The sequence below is a fragment of the Pan paniscus genome, chromosome 10, assembly GCF_029289425.2.
Source record: "Pan paniscus chromosome 10, NHGRI_mPanPan1-v2.0_pri, whole genome shotgun sequence".
NCBI classification, from domain to species: Eukaryota; Metazoa; Chordata; class Mammalia; order Primates; family Hominidae; genus Pan; species Pan paniscus.
The window spans coordinates 131,581,810-131,607,845 of NC_073259.2; the positions used below are offsets into that span (position 1 = coordinate 131,581,810).

The 26,036-nt window shown below is 51.1% G+C and overlaps 1 protein-coding gene across 4 annotated transcripts in view; it reads right to left on the reverse strand.

Annotated features, from left to right (window-relative positions):
- The window catches only part of RILPL1 (Rab interacting lysosomal protein like 1), a 63,041-nt gene that overhangs the window by 26,773 nt on the left and 10,232 nt on the right, over positions 1-26,036 (reverse strand). For all 4 annotated transcript variants that reach the window (XM_003812100.5, XM_014347360.5, XM_055096324.3 and 1 more), the window contains exons 2-4: positions 25,746-25,896; positions 3,015-3,133; positions 2,141-2,362 (exon numbers count right to left, since the gene is read on the reverse strand). In XM_003812100.5, the coding sequence (XP_003812148.1) occupies positions 2,141-2,362; positions 3,015-3,133; positions 25,746-25,896 (492 nt within the window). The remainder of the gene's footprint in view (positions 1-2,140; positions 2,363-3,014; positions 3,134-25,745; positions 25,897-26,036) is intronic.

The following is a 26,036-nucleotide window of genomic DNA, read 5'->3' on the forward strand; positions in this document are numbered from 1 at the left end:
AGGATACCTAATGACTACTGGGACTTGATCCCACCTGACTGTGAGCTTGTCTGTCCTACCTCCCCTACCTGTAACTCAGGTTACTAGTGCAGCATCTGCAAACTTTCAACAGCTCATAAACATCTGCTGGGAGAAAACACAAGCCTGAGTGTGTCCCTAAAGTTCACTATACTTTTCTGAAACAGCATCTCCATTGTCCACATTTCTATCTGTCAAAGTCTCAGCGTTGTTAACACTGACGCCCGGCTTCGGGAACAGCTCTTCCCTGAAACCCCACCTCCCCACCTCTGCCAGGATGAACGATCTCACCCTCTGTGTTCCTGGCACAGTCTGGGGGCACATTTAAGGAACAGACACCGCTAGTGCCCACTTTGTAGCCCTGGGCCTACCTGGATGTTAGCTGCAGCTGTGATGGACAGCTCTGGCCACACGGACAGTAACATGCACAGTGTTGTGCAACCATCACCGCTCTCTAATTCCGGATCATTTCCATCGTCCCCAAAGGGAACTCCATGCCCATCGGCAGTCACTCCCCATTCCTCCCTCCCCCAGCCCCATTCGGACACCAGTCTACTTTCTGGCTCTATGGATTTGCCTGTTCTGGGACATTTCATGCAAATGGAGTCACACACTGGCCTTTTGGGCCTGGCTTCTTTCACTCCGCGTGATGTTTTTGCAGCTCATCCGTGCTGCCGCGTGGCCAGGGCTGCATTCCTCTTTAGAGCTGAATCATATCCCCCTGTATGGAGAGACCACTGTTCACCCATTCATCTGCTGATGGACATGTGGGTTGTTTCCACCTTTTGGCGACTGTGAATAGTGCTGCTATAGGGTCTCACTCTGTTGCCCAGGCTGGAGAGCAATGGCTCAATCATGGCTCACTGCATCCTCAAACTCCTGGGCTCAAGTGATCCTCCTGCCTCATCTTCCCAAGTAACTGGGACTACAGGCATATGCCACCATACCTAAGATTTTCTTTTTTTGTTTTTTGAGATGGGGTCTGACTCACTCTGTTGTCCAGGCTGGAGTGCGGTGGTGCTGGAGTGCGGTGGTACAATCTGAGCTCACTGCAACCTCTGCCTCCGAGGTTCAAGCAATTCTCCTGCCTCAGCCTCCCAAGTAGCTGGGATAACAGACGCCCACCACCACACCCAGCTAATTTTGTATTTTTTTTTAGTAGAGACGGGGTTTTACCATGTTGGCCAGGCTGATCCTGAACTCCTGACCTCAAGTGATCTCCCACCTCAGCCTCCCAAAGTGCTGGGATTACAGGTGTGAGCCACCATACCCAGCCCAAAAGCAAGTTTTTAATTTTTAAAGAATTTTTTGTAGAGATAGGATCTCGCTATGTTGCCCAGGCCAGTCTTGAGCTCCTGGCCTCAAGTGATCTTCTTGATCCCCTTGCCTCAGCCTCTCAAAGGGCTGGGATTACAAGTGCAGGTGACCACACCTGGCCTTCATATAAAAGTTTGAACACCTGCTTTCAATTCTTTTGGATATGTGCCTAGGAGTGGAATTGCTGGGTCATATGGTACTGTGTGATTAATGACTAAGGTCTGGACTAACTAATGTCTGCCTCCCATACTAAACTGTAAGCTCCATGTGGACAGGGATCATGTCTGTATTTTGCTCGCTATTTTATCCTCTGGGCCGGCTACACAGTCAACAATCATTGGTATGAATGAATAAATAAATGGCAGGTGCCTAATAACCATCACTGAGATGGGAGAATGCTGGGAGTCTGGGGTTCCAACCCCTCAGCTGTGTGTCCTCAGGCCAGTAGCTTGTTCTCTCTGAGCCTCTTGTTTTTTCTCTCTCTCTCTCTCTTTTTTTTTTAGACAGGTCTGGCTCTGTTACCCAGGCTGGAGCGCAGTTGTGCAATCATGGCTCATTGCAGCCTTGAACTCCTGGGCTCAAGTGATCCTCCTGCCTAAGCCTCCCAGGCAGCTGGTACTACAGGTGTGCACCACCACGCGTGGCTAATTAAAAAAAATGTTTGTAGAGAATTGGGGTCTTGCTATGTTGCCCAGGTTGGTCATTTTCTGAAGTATAATGGGGAAAACAAGGCAACCCTGCCTGCCTTAAGCCAACCCCCAGACTGACCCTCTGCTACCACCTCTGCACCCAGCTTCCTGCTCACCTCAGGCTCCTCCTCCCCATTCTGGCTGTGCTCCCCCTGCAGCCTCTCTCGCAACTTCCCCAGCTCTGCTCGCAGGCTGCCCATCTCCTGCTCCTTGGTCTGCAGGTCTGCCTCCAGCTCCACCTTCTGTTCGATCAGGGCTTTCCCCTGGGCCTCCACCACCGTGACCCGGTGCCGAAGGTCATGGTTGATCTTCATCAGCCGTGTCTGCTGCTGCTGTAACTGTAGAAAAAGGGAGACCATTGTGCGGGGCTGCCACCTGCGGTAGCTCAGGTTGTGCACTGCACAACGGCAAACCATCCATAGGTGTGCCATTTACATTGCAGACATCTTTGTTTGAAAGTTGTTCGTATTCTTATAGATGATGATGCTAGAGATGGGCAATTTGTGTATTTACTATGATAATTTTATGGCAGATGGAAGCGTATCTTGCTAGAATTAATACATTATGAAAATTTCCCAACAAATGGAAGAAACATGCCTTCAGAAAGGGGCATTTTTTTCTGATTTACACAGAGACACTGTATGGGTTCCTGGAGCACGCTGGACCCTGCTAAGTCTGCTCACAGAGGGGCATGAAGTGGTGGGGCTGGAGGAGGCCTTGGGGTCAGAGCAAAGTCTGCCCAGGCCTCGGGACCTTCCCAGGAGGCGGGAGGAGCCTGCTCACCGGGCAGTGCCACGTTTCCTCCTGCTCTGCCAGTGAAGACTTGAAGTTTCCAGGCTGGGCCCGCCAAGCCATGAGCAGGATCCACACCCCACGGAGCCCCAAGAATGAGAGTGAGGGAGAGAAGGGGCCTGCTGAGTGGAGGGTCTGGTCTCTGGCTGGCACCTACTGGCTGGGAGGGTGGACACAGGTCAGGGGTGTGTCACTCACAGCCTCAACGTCCTCATTTTTCAGGCCCAGCTCCCTGTCCTTGGCGCGGATCTCGTCGCGTTGCTTGTCCACCACCTCCTTCAGCTTCTTCATCACCTGTCGCTCCCGCTCTGACATGCCTGGGTGGGCAAGTGAGACCGGCAGGTGAGCCCGCCTTACTCCTATGTTGAAATCATCCACCACTTCTGCTGAGGATGAAACTGAGGTCTTAGTGGCCCCCGGCCTCCTCCCCAGCCTCATCCTCTACACTCTCCACTCACGCCCTTCGCCCTCCCCAGTGCCTGCTTTTATTCCTTGATTCCCCCCGAGGTCATTCCCACCTTGAGGCCTCTTCCTTGCCCATCAGTCCCTTCCTTCTCATCTCCCTGTGGCTGGCGTGCTTCATTTTTCAGGCCTCAGCCCAAACGTCACCTCTTCACAGAGGCCTCCCTTCCTCTGACCACTCAATGACAGCCTCTACCTCCCACCCACCTCATTCGTTCGCTTCTCTCCATCCCTGACCCACCATGTATTACCTTTTTTTTTTTTTTTTTTTTGAGATGGAGTCTCGCTCTGTCACCCAGGCTGGAGTGCAGTGGCGCGATCTCGTCTCACTGCAAGCTCCTCCTCCCGGGTTCACACCATTCTCCTGCCTCAGCCTCCTGAGTAGCTGGGACTACAGGGCCCACCAACACGCCCGGCTAAATTTTTGTATTTTTAGTAGAGATGGGGTTTCACCATGTTAGCCAGGATGGTCTCGATCTCCTGACCTCGTGATCCGCCCACCTTGGCCTCCCAAAGTGCTGAGATTACAGGCATGAGCCACCACGCCCAGCCTCATGTATTACCTTTATGGCACTTTTTACAGTTCCTATGTGTCCCTTACTTTTTTTTTTTTTTTTTTGGAGACAGATTCTCACTCTGTTGCCCAGGCTGGAGCGTAGTGGTGCAATCTTGGCTTTCTGCAACCTCTGCTTCCTAGGCTCAAGTGATCTTCCCACCTCAGCCTCCCAAGTAGCTCGAGGCAACAGACATGTGCTACCTCGCCTGGCTAATTTTTGTATTTTTAGTAGAGACAGGGTTTTGCCATGTTGACCAGGCTGGTCTCAAATTCCTGACTTCAAGTGATCCGCCCACCTCGGCCTCCCGAAGTGCTGGGATTACAGGCGTGAGCCACCACACCCAGCCTCTTACATTCTTTTACCTGACGAAAGATGACACTGCACAGTGATTCAGGCTGGGCTCAAGCTCAGACACTGGCTCTCCTATTTATGAGCAGTTTGGTTTGGAGCTAGCCTCTTTGTGCCTCAGTTTCCACCTCTATAAAGTAGGGTGATAACAGTCCCCACAACTCATAGGGCTGTTGTGAGGGTTGATTATGTCAACCTAAATGATGAACAGAGAAAGGTTCTCTAAAATAAGATGGGCCAGGCGTGGTGGCTCATGCCTGTAATGCCAGCACTTTGGGAGGCTGAAGCGGGTGGATCACCTGAGGTCAGGAGTTTGAGACCAGCCTGGCCGACATGGTGAAACCCTCTCTGCTAAAAATACAAAAAAAAAATTAGCCGGGTATGGTGGCGGGCACCTGTAATCCCAGCTACTCGGGAGGCTGAGGCAGGAGAATTGCTTGAACCTGGGAGGTGGAGGTTGCAGTGAGCCGAGATCGTGCCATTGGACTCCAGCCTGGGTGACAACAGCAAGACTCTGTCCCAAAAATAAAAAGTAAATAAAATTTAAAAATAAAATAAAATAAAAGATGTCCATGCATCTTGGCTCACGCCTGTAATCCCAGTGCTTTGGGAGGCTGAGGCAGGAGGATCGCTGAGGCTAGGAGTCTGAGAGCAGCCTGGGCAACATAACAAGACCCTCTTTCTACAAAAAGATTTTTTGTTTTTTAACTAGCCAAGTGTGGTGGTGTCCACTTGTAATCTCAGCTACTTAGGAGGCTGACGAGGGAGGAACACTTGAGCCCAGGAGTTCGAGGCTGCAGTGGGTTCTGATTGCACCACTGTACTCCAGGCCTGGGTGACAGAAGAAGACCCTGTCTCAAAACAAACAAACAAACAAACAAAAAACCTCAGGCTGGGCGCCGGTGGCTCATGCCTGTAATCCCAGCACTTTGGGAAGCCGAGGTGGGCGGATCACAAGGTCAAGAGATCGAGACCATCCTGGCCAACACTGTGAAACCCTGTCTCTACTAAAAATACAAAAATTAGCTAGCCCTGCTGGTGAGCGCCTGTAGTCCCAGCTACTCGGGAGGCTGAGGCAGGAGACTCGCTTGAACCCGGGAGGTGGAGGTTGCAGTGAGCCAAGATCACGCTACTGCACTCCAGCCTGGGCAACAGCTCGAGACTCTGTCTCGAAAAAAAGAAAAGAAAGAAAGAAAAAAACAACCCCCAAAAAACAAACAAAAACTGTAATCCTAGCACTCTGGGTGGCCCAGGCAGGCAGATCACCTGAGGTCGGGAGCTCGAGACCAACCTGACCAACATGGAGAAACCCTGTCTCTACTAAAAATACAAAATTAGCCAGGCGTGGTGGCACATGCCTGTAATCCCAGCTACTCGGGAGGCTGAGGCAGGAGAATCACTTGAACCTGGGAGGCGGAGGTTGTGGTGAGCTGAGATTATACCCCTGCACTCCAGCCTGGGCAACAAGAGTGAAACTTTGTCTCAAAAAAAAAAAAAAAAAAAGGAAAAGCTATTTATTTGGGAGTAGAGCGTTGCAATGGGAATCCGCCTGCCATAATAAACTATGTGTATTCAGGGAGGTAAAGGAAGACAAAGATTTTTAAAGGAAAAAATAAGGAGGGTTACATAATTGTTTTGAAATATTAATAATTATCCTTGGCTACAAAGATCAATAACAAGGGTGACTGTAGTCTGAGGCTGGACCGGCCACTGCCGGGCAGACGTCCTAGCAGAAGTCTTTTTGTGTAAGGTTACAAAGGCCTTTGTGCAAAGCTGTCGTTTTTCCAGAGTCTTTTTTGTTATCGGGCATGCAAGCGTGAAAACCCTCTCTTCATAGCTTTCCCGGGTTCCATTTGTCAGGGTTTTGGGTAACATTGGTGACCCCATTTTGATTCAGACAACTTTCACAGTTAATACACACAGAGCCCTGAAGATGGTGCCTGGCACACCGCAGGCGGGCGAGGCCCACCCCTCATCCCTAACCCTAACTAGACTGTCAGCCACAGGAGGGCAAGGCCCTGTCTGCCCTAGTCACTGTTACATTCCCTGGGCCCCACATGGTGCCTGGCACACCGCAGGTGCCCGTTAAGTTATTGCTGAATTAATGACCTGTGAGGATGGGTGCTATGTCAGTTTCCTGCACCTGCTGTAACAAATGACCAATGATTGTGGTATCCTAACACATCAGAAATTTATTTTCTCCTAGCTCTAGAAGCCAGAAGGTCCAAATGAACCTGAAATCAAGGTGTTACCAGGGCCATGCTTCCTCTGGACCTCTAAGGGAGATTTTTTTTTTCTTTTTTGAGACAGTCTCACTGTGTCACCCAGGCTGGAGTGCAGTGGTGAGATCTCGGCTCACTGCAGCCTCCCCCTCCTGGGTTCCAGTGATTCTCCTGCCTCAGCCTCCCAAGTAGCTGGGACTACAGGCACCCGCCACCATGCTCGGCTAATTTTTTGTATTTTTAGGAGAGTCAGGTTTCACCATGTTAGCCAGGATGGTCTCGATCTCCTGACCTTGTGATCCACCTGCCTTGGCCTCCCAAAGTGCTGGGATTTACAGACGTGAGCCACCACGCCTGGCCGTTTTTTTGTTTTTTTTTTTTTTTGAGACAGAGTCTCACTCTGTAGCCCAGGCTGGAGTGCAGTGGCGCGATCTCAGCTCACTGCAACCTCTGTCTCCCGGGTTCAAGCGATTCTTCTGCCTCAGCCTCCCAAGCATCTGGGATTACAGGCACCTGCCACAACCTGGCTAATTTTTTTGTATTTTTAGTACAGATGGGGTTTCACCACGTTGGCCAGGCTGGTCTCAAACTCCTGACCTCAAGCGATCCACTTGCCTCAGCCTCCCAAAGCGATGGGATTATAGGCATGAGCCACCGTGCCTGGCCCAGGGAGATTTCGTTCCTTCCCTCTTCCAGCTTCTAGTGGCCACCAGCACTTCTCGGCTTGTGGTGACATTTCTCCAGTCTCTGCCTCTGTGGTCCCGTGGCCTTCTCCTCTTCTGTCAGTGCCAAATCTCTCCCTGCCTCCATCTTACAAGGACACCTGTGATTACATTCTGGGCTCACCCAAGTAAGCCAGGATAACATCCCCATCTCAAGATCTGGCCGGGAGTGGTGGCTCACGCCTGTAATCCCAGCACTTTAGGAGGCTGAGGCGGGTGGATCACGAGGTCAGGAGATCGAGACCATCCTGGCTAACACGGTGAAACCCTGTCTCTACTAAAAATACAAAAAATTAGCCAGGCATGGTGGTGCACGCCTGTAATCCCAGCTACTCAGGAGGCTGAGGCAGGAGAATGGCGTGAACCCAGGAGGCGGAGCTTGCAGTGAGCCGAGATGGCACCACTGCACTCCAGCCTGGGTGATAGAGCGAGACTCTACTCAAAAAAAAAAAAAAAAAGAAAGATCTGGAATGAAATAACACAACTGCAAAGACGTTACCACATCAGGTGACATCCACAGGTTCTAGGAACTAGGACCTGATATTTTGGGGCCATTATTCAGCCTTCCGTAGGTGCTGGGGCTGCCAGTGCACACCTGCTCCATGAAGCCTGGGCTGGCCTGCAATGGCCAGGCTCAATCCCAGGTGAACGAGGGGGAAACGTCCCTCCTTAGCCCCCGGGACTCAGGACATGCAGCCAGATCTAATCCCATGAGGAGAAAGCACAGAGGCGACCCCTCAGCTATTTCTTTGGCATGACTTTCCCCCCCGGGTGCGCCATTGCATCAGAGTCCTTGCCGCTGACCTCCTCTCTCGTCTTGGTGGTCACCACCATGAACAGGCATCTCTGATGTGTTTCCAGAACAGCGGGCGACGCTGCCAGTGCCACAAACCCAGGTAAGGCCTGGGTCCTGAGCTTGAGCTTGGGATTTTATATGATCGTCCTAGAGGCATCAGCCTGTCTCATTCGTCTCTGTGTTCCAGGGCCCCACACATGGCAGACGCCTGAGGCTGGCCAGTGAACGGGAACTGGTTCTTCTTCTGCACTCCCAAAGTGCAATGTACTCCTGCCAAGCCCAGGAAGGATAAACTGCTTTACACCCTGGACCTTATTTCATTCTCATTCCCAACCACTGGAAATGGGTCTTATTATCATTACTGTTGTTTCTAACATCAGTCTCATTTTACATATATGAAAAACTGAGGCCCAGAGATATTTTTTTTTCTCAAAGTCTTACAGCCAAAAACTCAAGCCCAGGTTTTCTGACTCCAGATCCCGTGTCTTCTCCGTGATACCAAGCTGCCTTGTCACCAGGACACGAGATGCAGAAGGCTCTCTTAAGGTCACCAGAGTGTGTCACCACGGGGCAGACTCTAGTCCCCACTTTCTCCCAGACAGAGCCACCTTCTGGGGGTGCCCTCACCTATTTTTGCATATGTGTACCCCCATCAGAATGTTCACCCCTCAAGTTTTTTTTTTTTTTTTTTTTTGAGACGGAGTCTCCATTGCCCAGGCTGGAGTGCAGTGGCACAATCTTGGCTCACTGCAACCTCTACCTCCTCAGTTCAAGGACTTCTCCTGCCTCAGCCTCCTGAGTAGCTGGTACTACAGGCATGCGCCACCATGCCTGGCAATTTTTGTATTTTTAGTAGAGACAGGGTTTCACCATGTTGGCCAGGCTGGTCTCGAACTCCTACCTCAAGTGATCTGCCCTCCTCGGCCTCCCAAAGTGCTGGGATTACAGGCGTGAGCCACTGCGCCCAGCCTGTTTGTTTAGAGACAGGGTCTTGCTTTGTCACCTAGGCTAAAGTGCAGTAGCATGATCACAGCTCACTGCAGCCTTGACCTCCCAGGCTCAAGTGATTCTCCCATCTCAGCCTCCCCAGGACCTGGGACCACTGCGTGCACCACCACACTTGGCTAATTAAAAAAAATTTTTTTTTAAAGTCTCACTGTGTTACCCAGGCTGGTCTTGAACTCCTGGCCTCAAGCAATCCTCCCACCTGAGTCCCACCAAGTGCTAGGACTACAGGTGTGGGCCACTGTGCCCGGCCACCGAGTTTTTGTTTTCTGTTTTTTTTGACCCGGGGTCTCTGTCACCTAGGCTAGAGGGCAGTGGCAGGATCACAGCTCGCTGCAACCTCCACCTCCTGGGCTTAAGTGATCCTCCCACCTCAGCCTCTGAGTCGCTGGGACTACAAAGTTGCACCACTACAGCTGGCTCGTTTTTGAATCTTTTTTCATAGAGACAAGGTCTTGCCACGTTGCCCAGGCTGATCTCAAACTCCTGGGCTCAAGCGATCTTCCCACCTCGGCCTCCCGAAGGGCCCTGATGGCAGGCATCAGCCACCACACCTGGCCATCAAGTGTTTATTGAGCACCTTCTGTGTACATGACACCGAACTAGTCATGAGGGTCAGCGTGGTGAATAAATGAAACCTGATTCTGCTCTCACTGGTTTACAGATGTCAGACAGGCACGTGCCATTACAGACAAGTTGAGCGCCGTGAAGGATGTGACAGGGGCTGAGAAAAGTGACCAGAGAGACCCCATGCAGACCATGGGCGCAGGGCAGGCCTCTCAGGCAGGGATCATTTCCACTGAGACCAGAGGCCACAGAGGAAGGGAGGCCTGGTGGCAAGGACAGTGCAGCGCAGGCAGCAGTGAGTGCAAAGGCCCTGGGGGAGGGGCTGCATCGGGGGCTGAGGGCAATGCGGGCTGAGGCGCAGAGGCCATGGGGGTGATGCACGCATGAGCTAAAACAAGCCCAGGCCACACAGTGCCTTAAGGCTTGGGTCAGGGGTTGGATTATCCCCTGCAGGGACAACAGGAGCCTCAGGGTCTCAACATGTAGGGGCTGTGCAAGGCAAGAGGGTCAGGCGGAGGAGACCAGGAAGGGGCAGCCAGAGAGGACAGACTTCCAGACTTCCAGCAGGGGTGGGCGTCCTCTGTATGCACATGACATGGCTGGAGGGAAAGGACCCTGCAGTGCAGGGAATTATGGGAAATGTGGACAGGGCACCAAGGCACTGGGAGGCCCCGGAGAGCGGTACAGAAAGCTGAGCTCCACCACCTGCTGCCATCGAGCCTCACGGCTTATGACTTCTGAAGTGATGCTCACCTCTCTGAGCCTCTATTCACTCATCTGCAAAATGGGCACGTGAATTATTTTTCCATTCTCCACCTTTCTGATGATGCTGTTCATGTAAAGTACATACAGTAGAAAGCTACACAAAGCCATGAAACTGGATGGTGCATCCTCCCACCGATGGCCATGGGGGGCATGAGTGCAGCCCTTCAAGCTGAATGACCACTCCAGTTTCTTCTACTACCTCCTGAGTCCTGCTCAGCTCTGAGGCAGAGAGCTGCACAAAAGCCCTAAGACCCCACAGAGACATCAGCCCTGGCTGGTGTGCGGAGGCAGGGATGAAAAGAAGGGGCAAGAATCCATTTAGCCACCAGAATGGTTAAAATGAGAAGGACTGACATCACCAAGTGCTGGTGAGAAAGTGGGGCAGCTGGAAGACGTGTGCCTTGTTGCTGGAAGTGCCACTATGGAAATTCGTTTGGCCTTACCTGCTAAAGCTCACACACGCACTCTAGCAACTGTATCGTGGGGGGCCCTCAACAGGCAGGTGTGCCCACATGCCTCAGGAGGAAGATGGTGAAATTAACCACTGTACAACCCACACTGTGCAGCTATTTGAAAGACTGAGGCCAGGCACAGTGGTTCATGCCTGTAATCCCAGCACTTTGGGAGGCCAAGACAGGAGGACTGCCTGAGCCCAGGAGTTCGAGACCAGCCAGGGAAACATAGGGAGACCTCGTCTCTACAAAAAATTAAAAAATACTAACTGGGTGTGATGGCACACGCCTGTAGTCCCAGCTACTCAAGAGGCTGAAGCAAGAGGATTGCTTGAGCCCACGAGTTCGAGGCTGCAATGAGCTATGTCGTGCCACTGTATTCCAGCCTGGGTGACAGAATGAGATACTGTCTCAAAAAAAAAAAAAAAAAAGACAGGTAATACGATGTATGTGTGTATGTATGAGGATTTGGAGAAATTAGAACCCTTATGTACTGCTGATGGGAATGTAAAATGGTACAGCTAGGCCGTGCACGGTGGCTCACGCCTGTAATCCCAGCACTTCGCGAGGCCAAGGTGGGCGGATCGCTTGAGGTCAGGAGTTCGAGACCAGCCTGGCCAATGTGGTAAAACTCCGTCTCTACTAAAAATACAAAAATTAGTTGGGTGTGGTGATGCATGCCTGTAATCCCAGCTACTTGGGAGACTGAGGCATGAAAATTACTTCAGCCTGGGAGACGGAGGTTGCAGTGAGCCAAGATCTCACCACTGCACTCCAGCCTGAGCGACAGAGCAAGACTCTGTCTCAAAAAATAAAATAAAATGGTACAGCTGCTGTGGAAGACGGTGTGGTGGTTAAACACAGAGTTACCATTTAACCCAGTAATTCTACTCTAGGTATAGACCCCAAAGAACTGAAATCGCATGTCCACATAAACACCTGTACACAAACATTCACCGCAGCCTTATTCATAATAGCCAAAAGGGGAAACAACCCAAATGTCCCTCAACAGATGAATGGATCAACAAAAAGTGATACATCTTTTTTTTTTTTTTTTCCTCGAGACGGAGTCTCACTCTGTGCCCCAGGCTGAAGTGCAGTGGCATGATCTTGACTCATTGCAATCTCCACCTCCCGGGTTCAAGCGATTCTCCTGCCTCAGCCTCTTGAGTGCTGGGATTACAGGCATGTGCCACCAGACCCGACTAGTTTTTGTGTTTTTTAGTAGAGATGGGGTTTCACCATGTTGGCCAGGCTGGTCTCGAACTCCTGACCTCAAGTGATCTGCCCACTTTGGCCACTTTGGCCTCCCAAAGTGCTGGGGTTACAGGCATGAACCACCGCGCCCGGCCATGATACATTTTTACAACAGAGTATTATTTAGCCATAAAAAGGAATGAAGCACTAATTTATGCTACAACATGAATAAAGCTTGAAAACATGATGCTGAGTGAAAGAAGCCAGGCACAAAGGGCAAATGTTGTACGACTCCATTCACATAAAATGTCCAGAATAGGTCAGTCCACAGAGGCAGAAGGAAGACCAGTGGCCGCGCTCGGTGGCTTAGGCCTATAATCCCAGCACTTTGGGAGGCCGGGGTGGGTGGATCACCTGATGTCGGGAGTTCTAGACCAACCTGACCAACATGGGGAAACCCCGTCTCTACTAAAAATACAAAATTAGCTGGGCGTGGTGGCGCATGCCTGTAATCCCAGCTACCCAGGAGGCTGAGGCAGGAGAATCACTTGAACCCGGGAGGTGGAAGTTGCGGTGAGCTGAGATCACACCACTGCACTCCAGCCTGGGCAAAGAGAGTGAAACTCCATCTCAAAAAAAAAAAAAAAAAAAAGAAAAGAGACAACCAGTGGTTGCCTAGGGCTGGGGGGAATAGGGGGAATGGGGGATTGCTTTTGGGATGACAAAAACTTCCAAAAATCAGACCATAGTGATAGTTGGACAACTTTGTGAATATTCTAAAAACCACTGAGTTGGACCAGGCATGGTGGCTCATGCCTGTAATCCCAGCTACGTGGGAGGCTGAGGCTGGAGAATTGCTTGAACCTGAAAGGTGGAGGTTGCAGTGAGCTGAGATCGTGCCACTGCACTCCAGCCTGAGTAACAAGAGCAAAACTCTGTCTCAAAAAAAAAAAAAAAAAGGAAGGAAATCCTGTCACATGCTGCCACATGGATGAACCCTGAAGACCTTATGCTTAGTGAAAAAGCCAGGCACAAGGGACAAACGCCGTCAGACCACAGACGCGGACGTCGTTTTCGTCAGCAAGATGAAAGGGGTCCAGCGCCCTGCTGCCCACCCTCATGCACACAGTAAACACCGCTGCCCTGTGCACTCACACAGGTTACAGAGGGGCAATTCTGCGACGTGTTTTCCACCAGAATGTTTAAAAGGAAAAGATAAGAAACACTAGCTGGCCAAGGGCCCTACTGGTACAATTCATCTCTGCCTGCTGATGGGGGAAGATGAGGACAGCCAGTCCCTGGAGCCGAGGCCTGGCATGTGTGGGGCAGGGGCTCCCGATGAGGAAGATGGGGAAGACAAGGGAAGGCCCCCCCGGACCCTTGGGGAGCCCGGCGGCAGGGCAGGGTGTCAGCAGGTGGCCGCAGGAGTTGCTCTGCATCCACTAAGCACAGAACCGGCGACCAAGCCGGGCCCCCTGCTTGCAGTTGTGAAGTGGACCCTCTCCCCGTCAGCTCTGCTCTCCTGCCTCCGGCTGTGGGTCCTGTGAGGGATTCCCGGGCCATGTGGGGGCCCGCCTGTGCCCTCTCTCCTCTCTATGCCCCAGGGCCACTGCTGCAGAGCAGTGCTGGGTTTAGCTGGTGGGACCCGGGGACACGGCTAACGCTTCCCAGAAAGGCGACCCTTGGGCATGTGGGGGGTGTGGTGTGAGGTGTGAGGTGTGAGGTGTGTGTGGTGTGTGAGGTCTGTGTGTGGTGTCAATGTGAGGTCTGTGTCTGGTATGTGTGTGAGGTCTGTGTGTGTGAATGTGGGGTCTGTGTGTGTGTGGTATATGTGTGTGATGTGTGTGTAGTGTGTGAGGTCTGTGTGTGTGTGGTGTGTGAGGTCTGTGTGTGGTGTGTGCGTGAGGTCTGTATGTGTGTGTATTGTGTGAGGTGTGTGTGGCGTGTGTAAGGTTTGTGTGTATGTGATGTGTGAGGTCTGTGTGTGTGTGGTGTGTGAGGTCTGTGTGTGTGGTGTGTGCAGTGTGTGTGTATGTCTGTGTGGTGGCATCTGTGTGTGTGTGGTGTGTGGGGTCTGTGTGTGTGTGTGTTAGGTCTGTGTGTGTGGTGTGTGAGGTCTATATGTGTGTGTGTGAGGTCTGTGTGTGTGTGTGTGGTGTGTCTGAGATCTGTGTGTGGTTGTGTGAGGTCTGTGTGTGTGTGGTGTGTGCAGTGTGAGTGTGTGTATGTGCAGTGGCATGTGTGTGTGTGGTGTGTGAGGTCTGTGTGTAGTGTCAATGTGAGGTCTGTGTGTGGTGTGTGTGTGAGGTCTGTGTGTGTGGTGTGTGAGGTCTGTGTGTGTGAGGTCTGTGTGTGTGAGGTCTGTGTGTGTGTGGTCTCTGTGTGGTGTGTGTGTGTGGTGTGTGAGGTCTATATGTGTGTATGTGGTGTGTCTGAGGTCTGTGTGTGTGGTGTGTGAGGTTTGTGTGTGTGTGGTGTGAGATCTGCGTGTGTGTGAGGTCTGTGTGTGGTGTGTGAGGTTTGTGTGTGTGTGGTGTGTGAGGTGTGTGTGAGGTCTGTGTGTGGTGTGTGAGGTTTGTGTGTGTGTGGTGTGTGTGAGGTCTGTGTGTGGTGTGTGAGGTTTGTGTGTGGGGTGTGAGATCTGTGTATGTGGTGTGAGATCTGTGTATGTGTGAGGTCTGTGTGTGGTGTGTGACGTTTGTGTGTGTGTGGTGTGTGTGAGGTCTGTGTGTGGTGTGTGAGGTTTGTGTGTGTGTGTGGTGTGAGATCTGTGTATGTGTGAGGTCTGTGTGTGGTGTGTGAGGTCTGTGTGTGGTGTGTGAGGTTTGTGTGTGTGTGGTGTGTGTGAGGTGTGTGTGTGTGGTGTGTGAGGTCTGTGTGTGTGTGGTGTGTGAGGTCTGTGTGTGTGTGGTGTGTCTGAGGTCTGCGTGTGGTATGTGTGTGGTGTGTGCAGTGTGAGTGTGTGTATGTGCGGTGGCATCTGTGTGTGTGTGGTTGTGTGAGGTCTGTGTGTGGGGTCTGTGTGTGTGGTGTGTGAGGTCTGTGTGTGTATGTGGTATGTCTGAGGTCTGTGTGGTGTGTGAGGTCTGTGTGTGTGAGGTCTGTGTGTGTGGTCTGTGTGGTGTGTGTGTGTGAGGTCTGTGTGTATAGTGTGAGGTCTGTATGTGTGTGAGGTCTGTGTGTGGTGTGTGAGATCTGTATGTGTGAGGTCTGTGTGTGTGGTGTGAGGTTTGTGTGTGTGTGTGGTGTGAGATCTGTGTGTGTGTGAGGTCTGTGTGTGGTGTGTGAGGTTTGTGTGAGTGTGTGGTGTGTGTGAGGTCTGTGTGTGGTGTGTGAGGTTTGTGTGTGTGTGTGGTGTGAGATCTGTGTATGTGTGAGGTCTGTGTGTGGTGTGTGATGTTTGTGTGTGTGTGGTGAGTTCTGTGTGTGGTATGTGAGGTTTGTGTGTGTGTGGTGTGAGGTCTGTGTGTGTGTGAGGTCTGTGTGTGGTGTGTGAGGTTTGTGTGTGTGTGTGAGGTCTGTGTGGTGTGTGAGGTTTGTGTGTGTGTGTGAGGTCTGTGTGTGTGGTGTGTGCAGTGTGAGTGCGTGTATGTCTGTGTGGTGGCGTCTGTGTGTGTGTGGTGTGTGAGGTCCGTGTGTGTGTGGTGTGTGTGAGGTCTGTGTGTGGCGTGTGTGAGTGGGTGTATGTGTGTGTCTGTGTGGGTGTTGTATGTGTGTGACGTGTGTGTTTGGGGGCTGAGGTCCCATGTAGACAGAAGTCAGTGCCAAAGCCACAAACTCCTCCCGACCCCCCGCCTGCCGTTTGAACATTTGTCCCGACATGCCCTGTCCTGGGGCGCCAGGACCTACTCACTCATTTACTCCTTGCTGGGGCTGCCTTGGCTCCCCGAGAGGTGGGCGGGAGGCGAGCACGAGGAGAGAGGGGCGGCTGGGTCTATGCGGAAGCCCGGCAGCCTCATCACCTTCCTGGGCGGCAGCCGTAGGAGCTATGAGACCGAGGCAGGAGCCTGGCGCCTGACTCCTATCCCGGCTTCGCCTCTTAGTTGCTTTCCCTTCAGGCCTCGGTGCTCTCGAGAGGCCTGTGCATGCTTCATCCATGTGAAGTGCTCACAACAGAGGGGCCCAGGGCCAGAGTGTCTAAGTGTCTCTAAGTGTCGGCTGTCATTTTATCCTGATACGGACAGACCGGGCCTCCCCGCTTCACAGGTCACTGCTAAGAGAAAGTACAAGAGTGCTTTGGAAAACTAAGAGAAGGCCAAGTATTCTTAACAGACACTGTTAAAAGCTGGGAGGGTTGTGAGCCATCATACACACCCAGCAATTCAGGATCTAGGGACCTAGATTTTAAGAGACACTTGGGCAGGGGCACCATGGAGAAGCTCGTCCGTGGCCAGCCACAGCAGCCACACGTGTGGGAGTGAGAATCTGGCAGTGAGCTACTGTCCACCAGCAAGGCACTGTCCAGGCAGTGGGACACCATGAGACACGATGTGCCGTCGAAAACACTGAGATAGACTGTTAAGTGACAAAGTTCACAGCAGCACTATCTGTAGCAGATGAAAGATGGAAGCCACCCAAATGTCCCCCCGCTGAGAATGGATAAGCACAACGTGCTCCGTCCACACAGTGGAGGACAATTCAGCCATAACGAGGAAAGCAGCTCTGACACGCCACAGCACAGATGAACCTCAAAAATGACGTGGGGTCTAAGACCAGACCCCAAGGTTGCATACAGTGTGATTTCATCGATAGGAAATATCCAGAACTGGCAAATCCACAGAGGCAGAAAGCAGATTAGAGGCTGCCAGTGGTTGTACCTGCAGGGAGGGAGTGCAGAGACAAGAGGCTGGGGAGAGACCTGCCAGGTGCAGAGTCACCTCAGGAAGGTGGTGAAAATGTTTTGGAACAAAACAGGTGATGGTTTTAAAACACTGTCATAATTTAAAAAAAAATTTTTTTTTTTTTGAGTCTCACTGTCACCCAGGCTGGAGTACAGTGGCGCAATCTCAGCTCACTGCAACCTCTGCCTCCTGGGTTCAAGTGATTCTCCTGCCTCAGCCTCCCGAGTAGCTGGGATTACAGGCATGTGCCACCATGCCTGGCTAATATTTGTATTTTAGTAGAGACGGGGTTTCACCATGTTGGCCAGGCTGGTCTCCAACTCCTGACCTCAAGTGATCCACCCACCTCAGATTCCCAAACTGCTGCGATTACAGGTGTGAGCCACCGCCCCCAGCCCATTATGAGTAAATTAAATGATATACTACATGCTACTGAATTAAATGATATACTACATGCTACTGAATTAAATGATATACCACATGCTACTGAACTGTGCACTTTAAAATTGTTATCTGTATGTTACATGAATTCACCTCAATTAAAAAATAGACAATCCAAACAATAAATACATAAATACTTTTTTTTTTTTTTAAAGAGACAGGGTCTTGCTCTGTTGCCCAGGCTGGAGTGCAGTGGTGCAATCAAGGCTCACTGCAGCCTTGACCTTCTGGGCTCAAAAGATTCTCCCACCTCAGCCTCCTGAGTAGCTGGGACTACAGGTGTGCACCACCATGCCCAGCTAATTTAAAACGTTTTTTTGTAGAGACAGGGTCTCACTATGTTGCCCAGACTGGTCCCAAATTCCTGGTCTCAAGCAATCCTCCTGCCTCAGACTCCCAAAGTGTTTAATTTTATAAATTAAAATACAGAATTTTAATTAAAATACATAATTTTAATTTATAAAAAAGGACAAGTAATTCATAGCACAATTTCTTTTATTTTGAAAACAAAATAAACAAATTTGTGTGTAGATAGATAGAAAGGGAAGGTTTTCCCTCTGGCAGCGCAGTGGGGGTGAAGCAAAGGGGAGTGTCACGTTTTGTGCTTAGTTTTATCTGACTCTTACGCAGTAAGAGTGAATATATACTACAGTGTTTTTTTTTTGTCTGTCTTTTTTGAGACAGTCTCACTCTGTCGCCAGGCTGGAATGCAGTGGCGCGATCTCAACTCACTACGACCTCTGCCTCCCGGGTTCAAGAGATTCTCCTGCCTCAGCCTCCTGAGTAGCTGGAATTACAGGTGCCCGCCACCATGCCCAGCTAATTTTTTTGTACTTTTAGTAGAGACGGGGTTTCACCAGGTTGGCCAGGATGGTCTTTATCTCTTCACCCCGTGATCCGCCCGCTTCGGCCTCCCAAAGTGTTGGGATTACAGGTGTGAGCCACCGAGCCAAACACCAGGCTGGGCATGGTGGCTCACGCCTGTAATCCCAGCACTTTGGGAGGGTGAGGGGGGGCGGATCACCTGAGGTCGGGAGTTCAAGACCAGCCTGACCAACATGGAGAAACCCCATCTCTACTAAAAATACAAAATTAGCCAGGCGTGGTGGCACAGGCCTGTAATCCCAGCTACTTGGGAGGCTGAGGCAGGAGAATGGCTTGAACCCAGAAGGCGGAGGTTGCAGTGAGCTGAGATTGCAGCACTTCACTCCAGCCTGGGCCACAGAGCGAGACTCTGTCTCAAAAAAAAAAAAAAGAGAAAATGCCCTGAGATGATTGAGCAACTTGGCCCAAATCTCACTGCTAGTTAGTGGTCATGTAGGAGCTGTAATCTGGGTCTCTTCATATCAGACCAGTGTGTTTCTCAGCCCATCAGAGGTAGCAAAGCACCTTCAACATGGGAACGATGGTGACCACAGCTCACATTTCTCACGAAGTTGGTCTCGGATCACCTGGGGCCGTGTTTACACCACTGCTCTTTGATGTGCCTTTGCTACCTCAGACATCCTGGCTGGCAGGCTCTGCACTAGAAGTCCAGCTCCTCGCCTAAGGGCAGGAAAACCCTGAGGTGTAACTTACATTCCAGACTTCCCAGGCGCTCAGGCTGAGGCCACCCTGCCGGACTCTGCTGAGACCACGGCCCTCTGCCGGACCCTGCTGAGATCACAGCCCTGCTCCCCTGCTCCGCTTCGTCTTGCTTTCCCTGTCCTGCTTCCTCCACTCCCTCCCCTCTGGGGGCACTTCTTTCATAAGTCAGTTGCGTGGGAATCCCTGTCTCAGATTCCCTCCTGGAAGAATCTGACCTAAACAGTGCTGGGCATGGTGGCTCTAGATGGCTGTAATCCCAGCGACCCAGAACCTCGGAATGCGGCCTTATTTGAAAACAGGGTATTTGCAGATGTAATTAGTTAAGACGAAGTCATGGTGGATGAGGGGGGATGAGGGGTAGGCCCTAAATCCAATACCTGGTGTCCTTATAAGACAAAGGAAGTTGAGCGCTATGCCTCATGCCTGTAATCCCAGCACTTTGGGAGACTGAGGCAGGCAGATCACTTGAGCCCAGGAGCTTGAGACCAGCCTGGGCAACATGGTGAAACCCTATCTCTACAAAAAGTACAAAAATTAGCTGGGCATGGTAGCACATGCCTGTAGTCCCAGCTACTTGGGAGGCTGAGGCAGGAGGATTACCTGAGCAGGAGGTGAGAGAGGCGGAGGTTGCAGTGAGCCAAGATCGCACCACTGCACTCCAGCCTGCGGGGCAAAGTGAGCCCCTGTCTCAAAACAAAAAACAAACAAAAAAATCCCATTAAACAACAAAAGATAAAGGAGAGGGAGCTGAGACACACAGACACAGAGGAGAACGTTTGGCTGCAGAGGAAGAGACTGGGATGGTGTAGCCACAGGTGAGGATGCCGACAGCCCCCAGAGGCAAGGAAGGACTCCTGCTGAGAGGCGCTGGAGGGAGCATGGCCTTGCTGATGCCCGACTATGAATCTCTGGCCTCCAGAACTATGAGAATAAACTGTTTTTGGTCACCCAGTTTGTGGTCATTTATTATGACAGCCCCAAGAAGCCAATATGGCAAACATACGGAGAAAGGCCCAGGGAGAGGGCACAGCAATTTTGTTTTTTTTTTTTTTTTTTTTTTGCGAGTCTCGCTGTGTTGCCCAGGCTGGAGCGCAGCGGTGGCAATCTTGGCTCACTGCAACCTCCGCTTTCCGGGCTCAAGCAATTCTTGTGCCTCAGCCTCCCGAGTAGCTGGGATTACAGGTGCACACCACCACACCTGGCTACTTTTTGTATTTTTTGTAGAGATGGGGCTTTGCCATGTTGCCCAGGCTGGTCTCAAACTCCTGGCCCCAAGTGATCCACCCGCCTCAGCCTCCCAAACTGCTGGGATGACAGGCATGAGCCACCGCGCTTCTGAGAGCACCGTTGAGCTCAACGTATCCAATTCGGCAGCCACCAGCAGCCACTGAGCACTTGAAATGGGGCCTCTCCAAATGGACATATGCTGCAAACATAAAACACACATTGCCATTGTCAGCTGATGGATAAACAAATGTAGGGCCTGCACACAATGGAATGTACTCAGCCTTAGAATGGAAGGACATTCTGACATGGGCTACAAAATGGATAAACCTCGAAAACATGTTAGGTGAAATAAGCCAGACAAAAAAGGAAAAATACGATATGACTCCACTTATAGGAGACGCCTCAAGTAGTTAAATCCATAGAGACAGTAAGTAGAATGGTGGGTGCCAGGGGCCAATGGCGTGGTGGGTGGGAAATTAGTGTTTAATGGGGACAGTGTTTCAGTTTTGCGAGAGAAAAGAGTTCTAGAGATGGATGGTGGTGGTGGCTGCACAAGACTGTGAATGTACTTAATGCCTCTGAACTGTACACTTAAAAATGATTAAGACAGGGCCGGGTGCGGTTGCTCACACCTGTAATCCCAGCACTTTGGGACTCCAAGGCAGGAGGATTGCTTGAGGCCGGGAGTTTCAGACCAGCCTGGGCAACATAGTGACACCCCCGTCTCTACCAAAAAAATTTAAAAATTAGCCAGGCGTGGTGGTGCACACCTGTCGTCCCAGCTACTTAGAAGACTGAGGTGGGAGAATCTTTTGAGCCTGGGAGGTTGAGGCTATGGTGAACTATAATTGCGCCACTGCACTCCAGCGTTGAAGACAGAGCCCTGTCTCAAACAAAAAAAAAAAAAAGGAGAGTGGCGGTTAAGATGGTAAATTTTATGTAAAATGTACGTTAGATTTTTTCACAATAGAATATGAATATATACACATATACACACATACATACATATGTATTCTACCAGATTTCAAAGACTTAATATGAAAAAAATGCAAAATATCTCATTGATAGTCTCATTGATAATTTTTATATTGATTACATGTTACAAGGATACTTACTGTTTTGGATCTACTGAGTTCAGTAAAATATATTATAGAAAATACTTTCATCTGGCCGGGCGCGGTGGCTCACGCCTGTAATCCCAGCACTTTGGGAGGCCGAGGCAGGTGGATCATGAGGTCAGGAGATCGAGACCATACTGGCTAACACGGTGAAATCCCGTCTCCGCTAAAAATACATAAATTAGCTGAGCGTGGTGGCATGTGCCTGTGGTCCAGGCTACTTGGGAGGCTGAGGCAGGAGAATCACTTGAACCTGGGAGGTGGAGGTTGCAGTGAGCCGAGATTGCCCCACTGCACTCCAGCCTAGGCGACAGAGCGAGACTCCATCTCAAAAAAAAAAAAAAGAAAAAAGAAATTACTTCATCTGTTTCTTTTTACTTTTTTGAATGTGTCAAGTAGAAGAATGACAATGACTTCTCTTTTATTGCAGTGTTGTTCTGTAATGCCCTTCAGAAAATGACAACGTGGTCAGTTTTCCTCTTCCCCTGGTGACTAAGCTGTTCCTTTAGAGCCCAAAGATTTTTTTCCAGACCCATGAGCAAATCTTCACACCCCATCCCCCGGCGCGATGGCTTGCATACCTGTCATTCATTTCTGCCTGTGCTAACAAGTTTCTGCGCGCTGCCCTCCAGCTGACAAACTGGATTCCCACAAACAGCCGGGAGCGAAGTGCTTTTTAATCTGGAGACTTCCGGGGGTACAGGAGCCTGCCAGGTGCCTCTGAGCACAGTGTCCCAGTTGAACTGCTGGGAAGGCCACACTGTTCCATGCGGGGCTGGTTCCTCTCAGCACCCCCTCATCCCCCACATAGGAATCGGACGACTGCACACCCCCAAGTCCTCGGTCTACCCCTGGCCTCTGCCCAGCACATTCTTAGCCCTCACTTCCCGGGCTCCACCTTCTCCCAAAGACCCTGTCTGTCCCAGGTCTGTTCCCCTAGCAGGTGGAAGACATGCTTTCTCCTTGTTGTGTTCCCATGGTTTCCCATGCAAAATAAAAATAACCACGAAAGGCATGCCTGGCATCTGCCCCGTCTCTCCACTCAGGCGGGAGGGCTGCTGCCGTGCTCCTCCTGAGCTAACCCTTTGGGAGCCGGACCCACGCTAGATGCCATTTAAGTGCGTCTCAGATTGCTCACGTGTGGGCTGATTCATGACAAGCCCACCAGGGATCTGGAAGGCTGTGGAAGCAAAGTTCCCTGGGTGGAGGGCGCTGCGAGCGTGCGTGCACTGATGCACAGGGAAGCGGCTCAGAGCCCTCAGGTCCAGGCCCTGTGGGTCCAAGGCCTCCAGGCGCCCTGCAGAAGTGTCGGAAGTTTAACATGGTTTCCCTATGGCCCAGCAATTCCACTCCTAGGTATACACCTCAAAGAACTGAAAACATAGGTCCACACAAAAGCTTGAGCACGATGTTCACAGCAGCGCGATTCACAACAGCCAAAAGGTGGTGACGTCTCACAGGTCCATCCACAGATGAGTGGGCAAACGACATGCGGTATGGCCATAGAACGGAATATGATTCAGACAATTCGGACATGAAAAGGCAAGGCTGGGCGTGGTGGCTCACGCCTGTAATCCCAACACTTTGGGAGGCCAAGGTGGGCAGATCACCTGAGGTCAGAACTTCAAGGCCAGACTGGCCAACATGGTGAAATCCTGTCTCTATTAAAAATACAAATATTAGATGGACGTGGTGGCACACACCTGTAGTCACAGCTACTTGGGAGGCTGAGGCAGGAGGATCACTTGAACCTGGGAGGTGGAGGTTGCAGTGAGCCAAGATTGCGCCACTGCATTACAGCCTGGTCGATGGACAAACAAACAAACAAAAAAGTCCTCCTTCTTGGGCTGAAGGAAATTGGGATAGGGTTCCGGGGTCCTCCAGGCCCAGGCTTACTTTGCTGCTAGAAAACTTTCTAATGTCCAAGTCACCGTGGCAGGGAGACGCAGGCCCCAGAATGTGCCTCCCTGCCCTACCTCCAACCTGGCAAAGCCCAGAACAGGCACAGAGTGGGCACTCCATCAGAGATAAGGGAGACAAAGGGTGAGCAAAGGAATGCATGGCAGGCCTCTGTCTGGAATTGTAAGCTCTTGGGCAGTGGAACACCACGGCAGATCAATCCATGGTGCGCGTGATTTCAGTCTCCCCACCAGCCTTAACCACAGGGTCTCCAGCAGCCCTGGGTCAAAGGGTCCCAGAGAGACAGAAGCCTTCCTTCAGGGAGCTGATTTCAGCTGATCTGGGTTCACTTCTGACTCTGACAGTAACTTGCTGTGTGACCTTGAACAAATCACTCTCCCTCTCTCAGTCTAAACTTTTCTCATCTGTTCAATCAGTAGGTTGGACTGGATAATGATAACCCGTAGTAATAAGAGCTAATACTTGCTGAGTGTTTTCTACGAACCAGGTAAGATTCTAAGCGGTCTGTAGATTCATTGATTTTACCCTCATGACAAGCTTATGAGGGAGGTATGGTCATTTCTTCCATTTTTACATGGGGGTGCAACTTAGGCACATGAAGGTCACGTGACTTGATCAAAGTCACATAGCAGGGAGGTTTCAGGGTCAGGACTCAAACCTGGGCCACCTGGCTCCAGAAGCTGCTTAGAATCATGAGAACTTTTGTTTTCATTGTTACTAATCAAATCTCAACAAAGGAAATCCAAGGAAAAGAGAATCCAGACCTGGATCAAACTTTTCCTTTTTCCTTGGTTCCCACAGTCCTTTTCAGTGCCATATATGTTTTTATAAATTTTTATATATATAAAAATATATGTATATATGTGTATATATATTAATACATATACACATATATATGTGCATATATACACACATATATATATATAAATATATATGTACACATATGTGTATATATATAAAAAATATATATATTTATATATATATATACTTTTTTTTTTGAGACAGAGTCTTGCTCTGTCGCCCAGGCTGGAGTGCAGTGCTGCGATCTCAGCTCACTGCAACCTCCATCTCCTGGGTTCAAGCGAATCTCCTGCCTCAGCCTCCTGAGTAGCTGGGACTCTACAGGCGCCCGCCTCCAGGCCTAGTTAATTTTTGTATTTTTCATAGAGACGGGGTTTCATCACGTTGGCCAGGCCTCAAACTCCTGACCTCAAATGATCCACCTGCCTTGGCCTCCCAAAGTGCTGGGATTACAGGCGTGAGCCACTATGCCTGGCCTTTACTGCCATACTTGATTCTGCAGAGTGGTCACCACACATTCTGAAGTTGGGCACCCACCCCAGGTCCGTCCCCATTCCATCAAACATGAGGAAGAGGCTCATGTGGGGAGCTAAGGAGTTTCTCAGAAGTATTGACTCTGAGCTTTCCTTGGGGTGAGCTGCAGGAGGCACCCCTGCTTTAGCAGGCAGGAAGCTGCAGGGCTGAGCAGAGCAGATGCCGCTCACAGCCCCGCCTGGCCCGAATCTTGCGGCCCATTTGTCCTTTTCCCAGCACCAGCAGAGGCCCTGCATGAAGGTTCTAGACAAGTGCTTATTGGATGAGTGACAGTTCAGGGGCTCCAGTGCCATTCAGGTCTGGGATGCCATCCCGGGCTGCTCACTGGTAAGCGTTTGCCTGTGATAAGAGCCTCCAATCTCTTCCCAGCACACTTAGAATAAAATCCAAACCTCAGCCTCTAAGGAGCTACATGACCTGACCCCTGTGACCTCATTTCCAACCTCCTGAGGCCTCAATCATCTTCTGACACACTAGCCTTCTTTATTTTTTTCATCTTACTGTCGCTCAGGCTGTAGTGCAGTGGTATGATCTCAGCTCACTGTGGCCTCGACCTCCTGGGCTCAAGTGATCCTCCCTCCTCAGCCTTCAAGTAGCTCAGACTACAGGTGTGCACCACTGCACCTGGCTTATTTTTTTAAAAATCGTTAGTAGAGACGGGGTCTATGTTGCCCAGGCTGGTCTCAAACTCCTGGCCCCAAGTGATCTTCCTGCTTCAGCCTCCCAAAGTGCTGGGATCACAGGTGTGAGCCACTGCACGCAGCCTACACCGGCCTTCTTGGTTTCCCTCAAATGCTCATGTCCCAGGGCCTTTGCATGACTGCCCCTGCAACCCCCGACCCAACAAATGCAGATATTTGCGTGGCTCACTCGGTTACTTCATTAGGGTTCAAATGTGACCTCCTCGAAGGCCTTCCCTGATGACTGTATCCAAAGATGTCCCTACCAAGTCACTCTATCACACGCCCCACTGCCGCTCTCCCAGAGCACGGCCGCCCCCTGGAACTATGGTGTCTGTGTGTTTACATGTTAAGCCCCTTTCTCCTCTGCACAGCACACAAGCTTCCCAAGGGCAGGGTCTCTGTCATGTTTAACACATATCCCAGGGCCAAGAGAGGAGCCTGACAAACAGAGGGGAACCTGTGACAGTTTGCTGAAAGGACCTCTGTGTTACCATCTGTAGACTGAGGCTACGTGATGTTTCTCTGGCAGGGTTATGGTGCAAATCAACACAATACAGAAGGCAAAGGGCTTTGGGAATCAGCCAGCACCGCATCAGCGTCCAGGGGTGGTGGCGACAATCGCTGATGTGGGCAATGAGCAAAGGAATGGCCGGCCCCCTTGCATCGGCGCCGACCCCCACTTACCTTCATGCTTCTGGAACTCCTCCTCTGAGAAGTTGACATCCTTGTGGGAGAGGTTGGTCATGAGCTGCTTGTTCTCCTCCTGCAGCTGGGCGATCTGGGAGAGGAGATCCTGCGCCTCCCCCCGCCACACATCCTCCACCAGCTCCAGCTCCTGCCAAGGCAAGGGGACAGCATGGGGTCACTGCCTGCCCAGAGCAGCCGCCCCACCCACTCCGACCCTCAGGGGCAGCTTGGGTTGCTGGGACTTTGGGCCATCCCCTTCCTCGTGAGAACTGGGCCGGCAAGGCCACC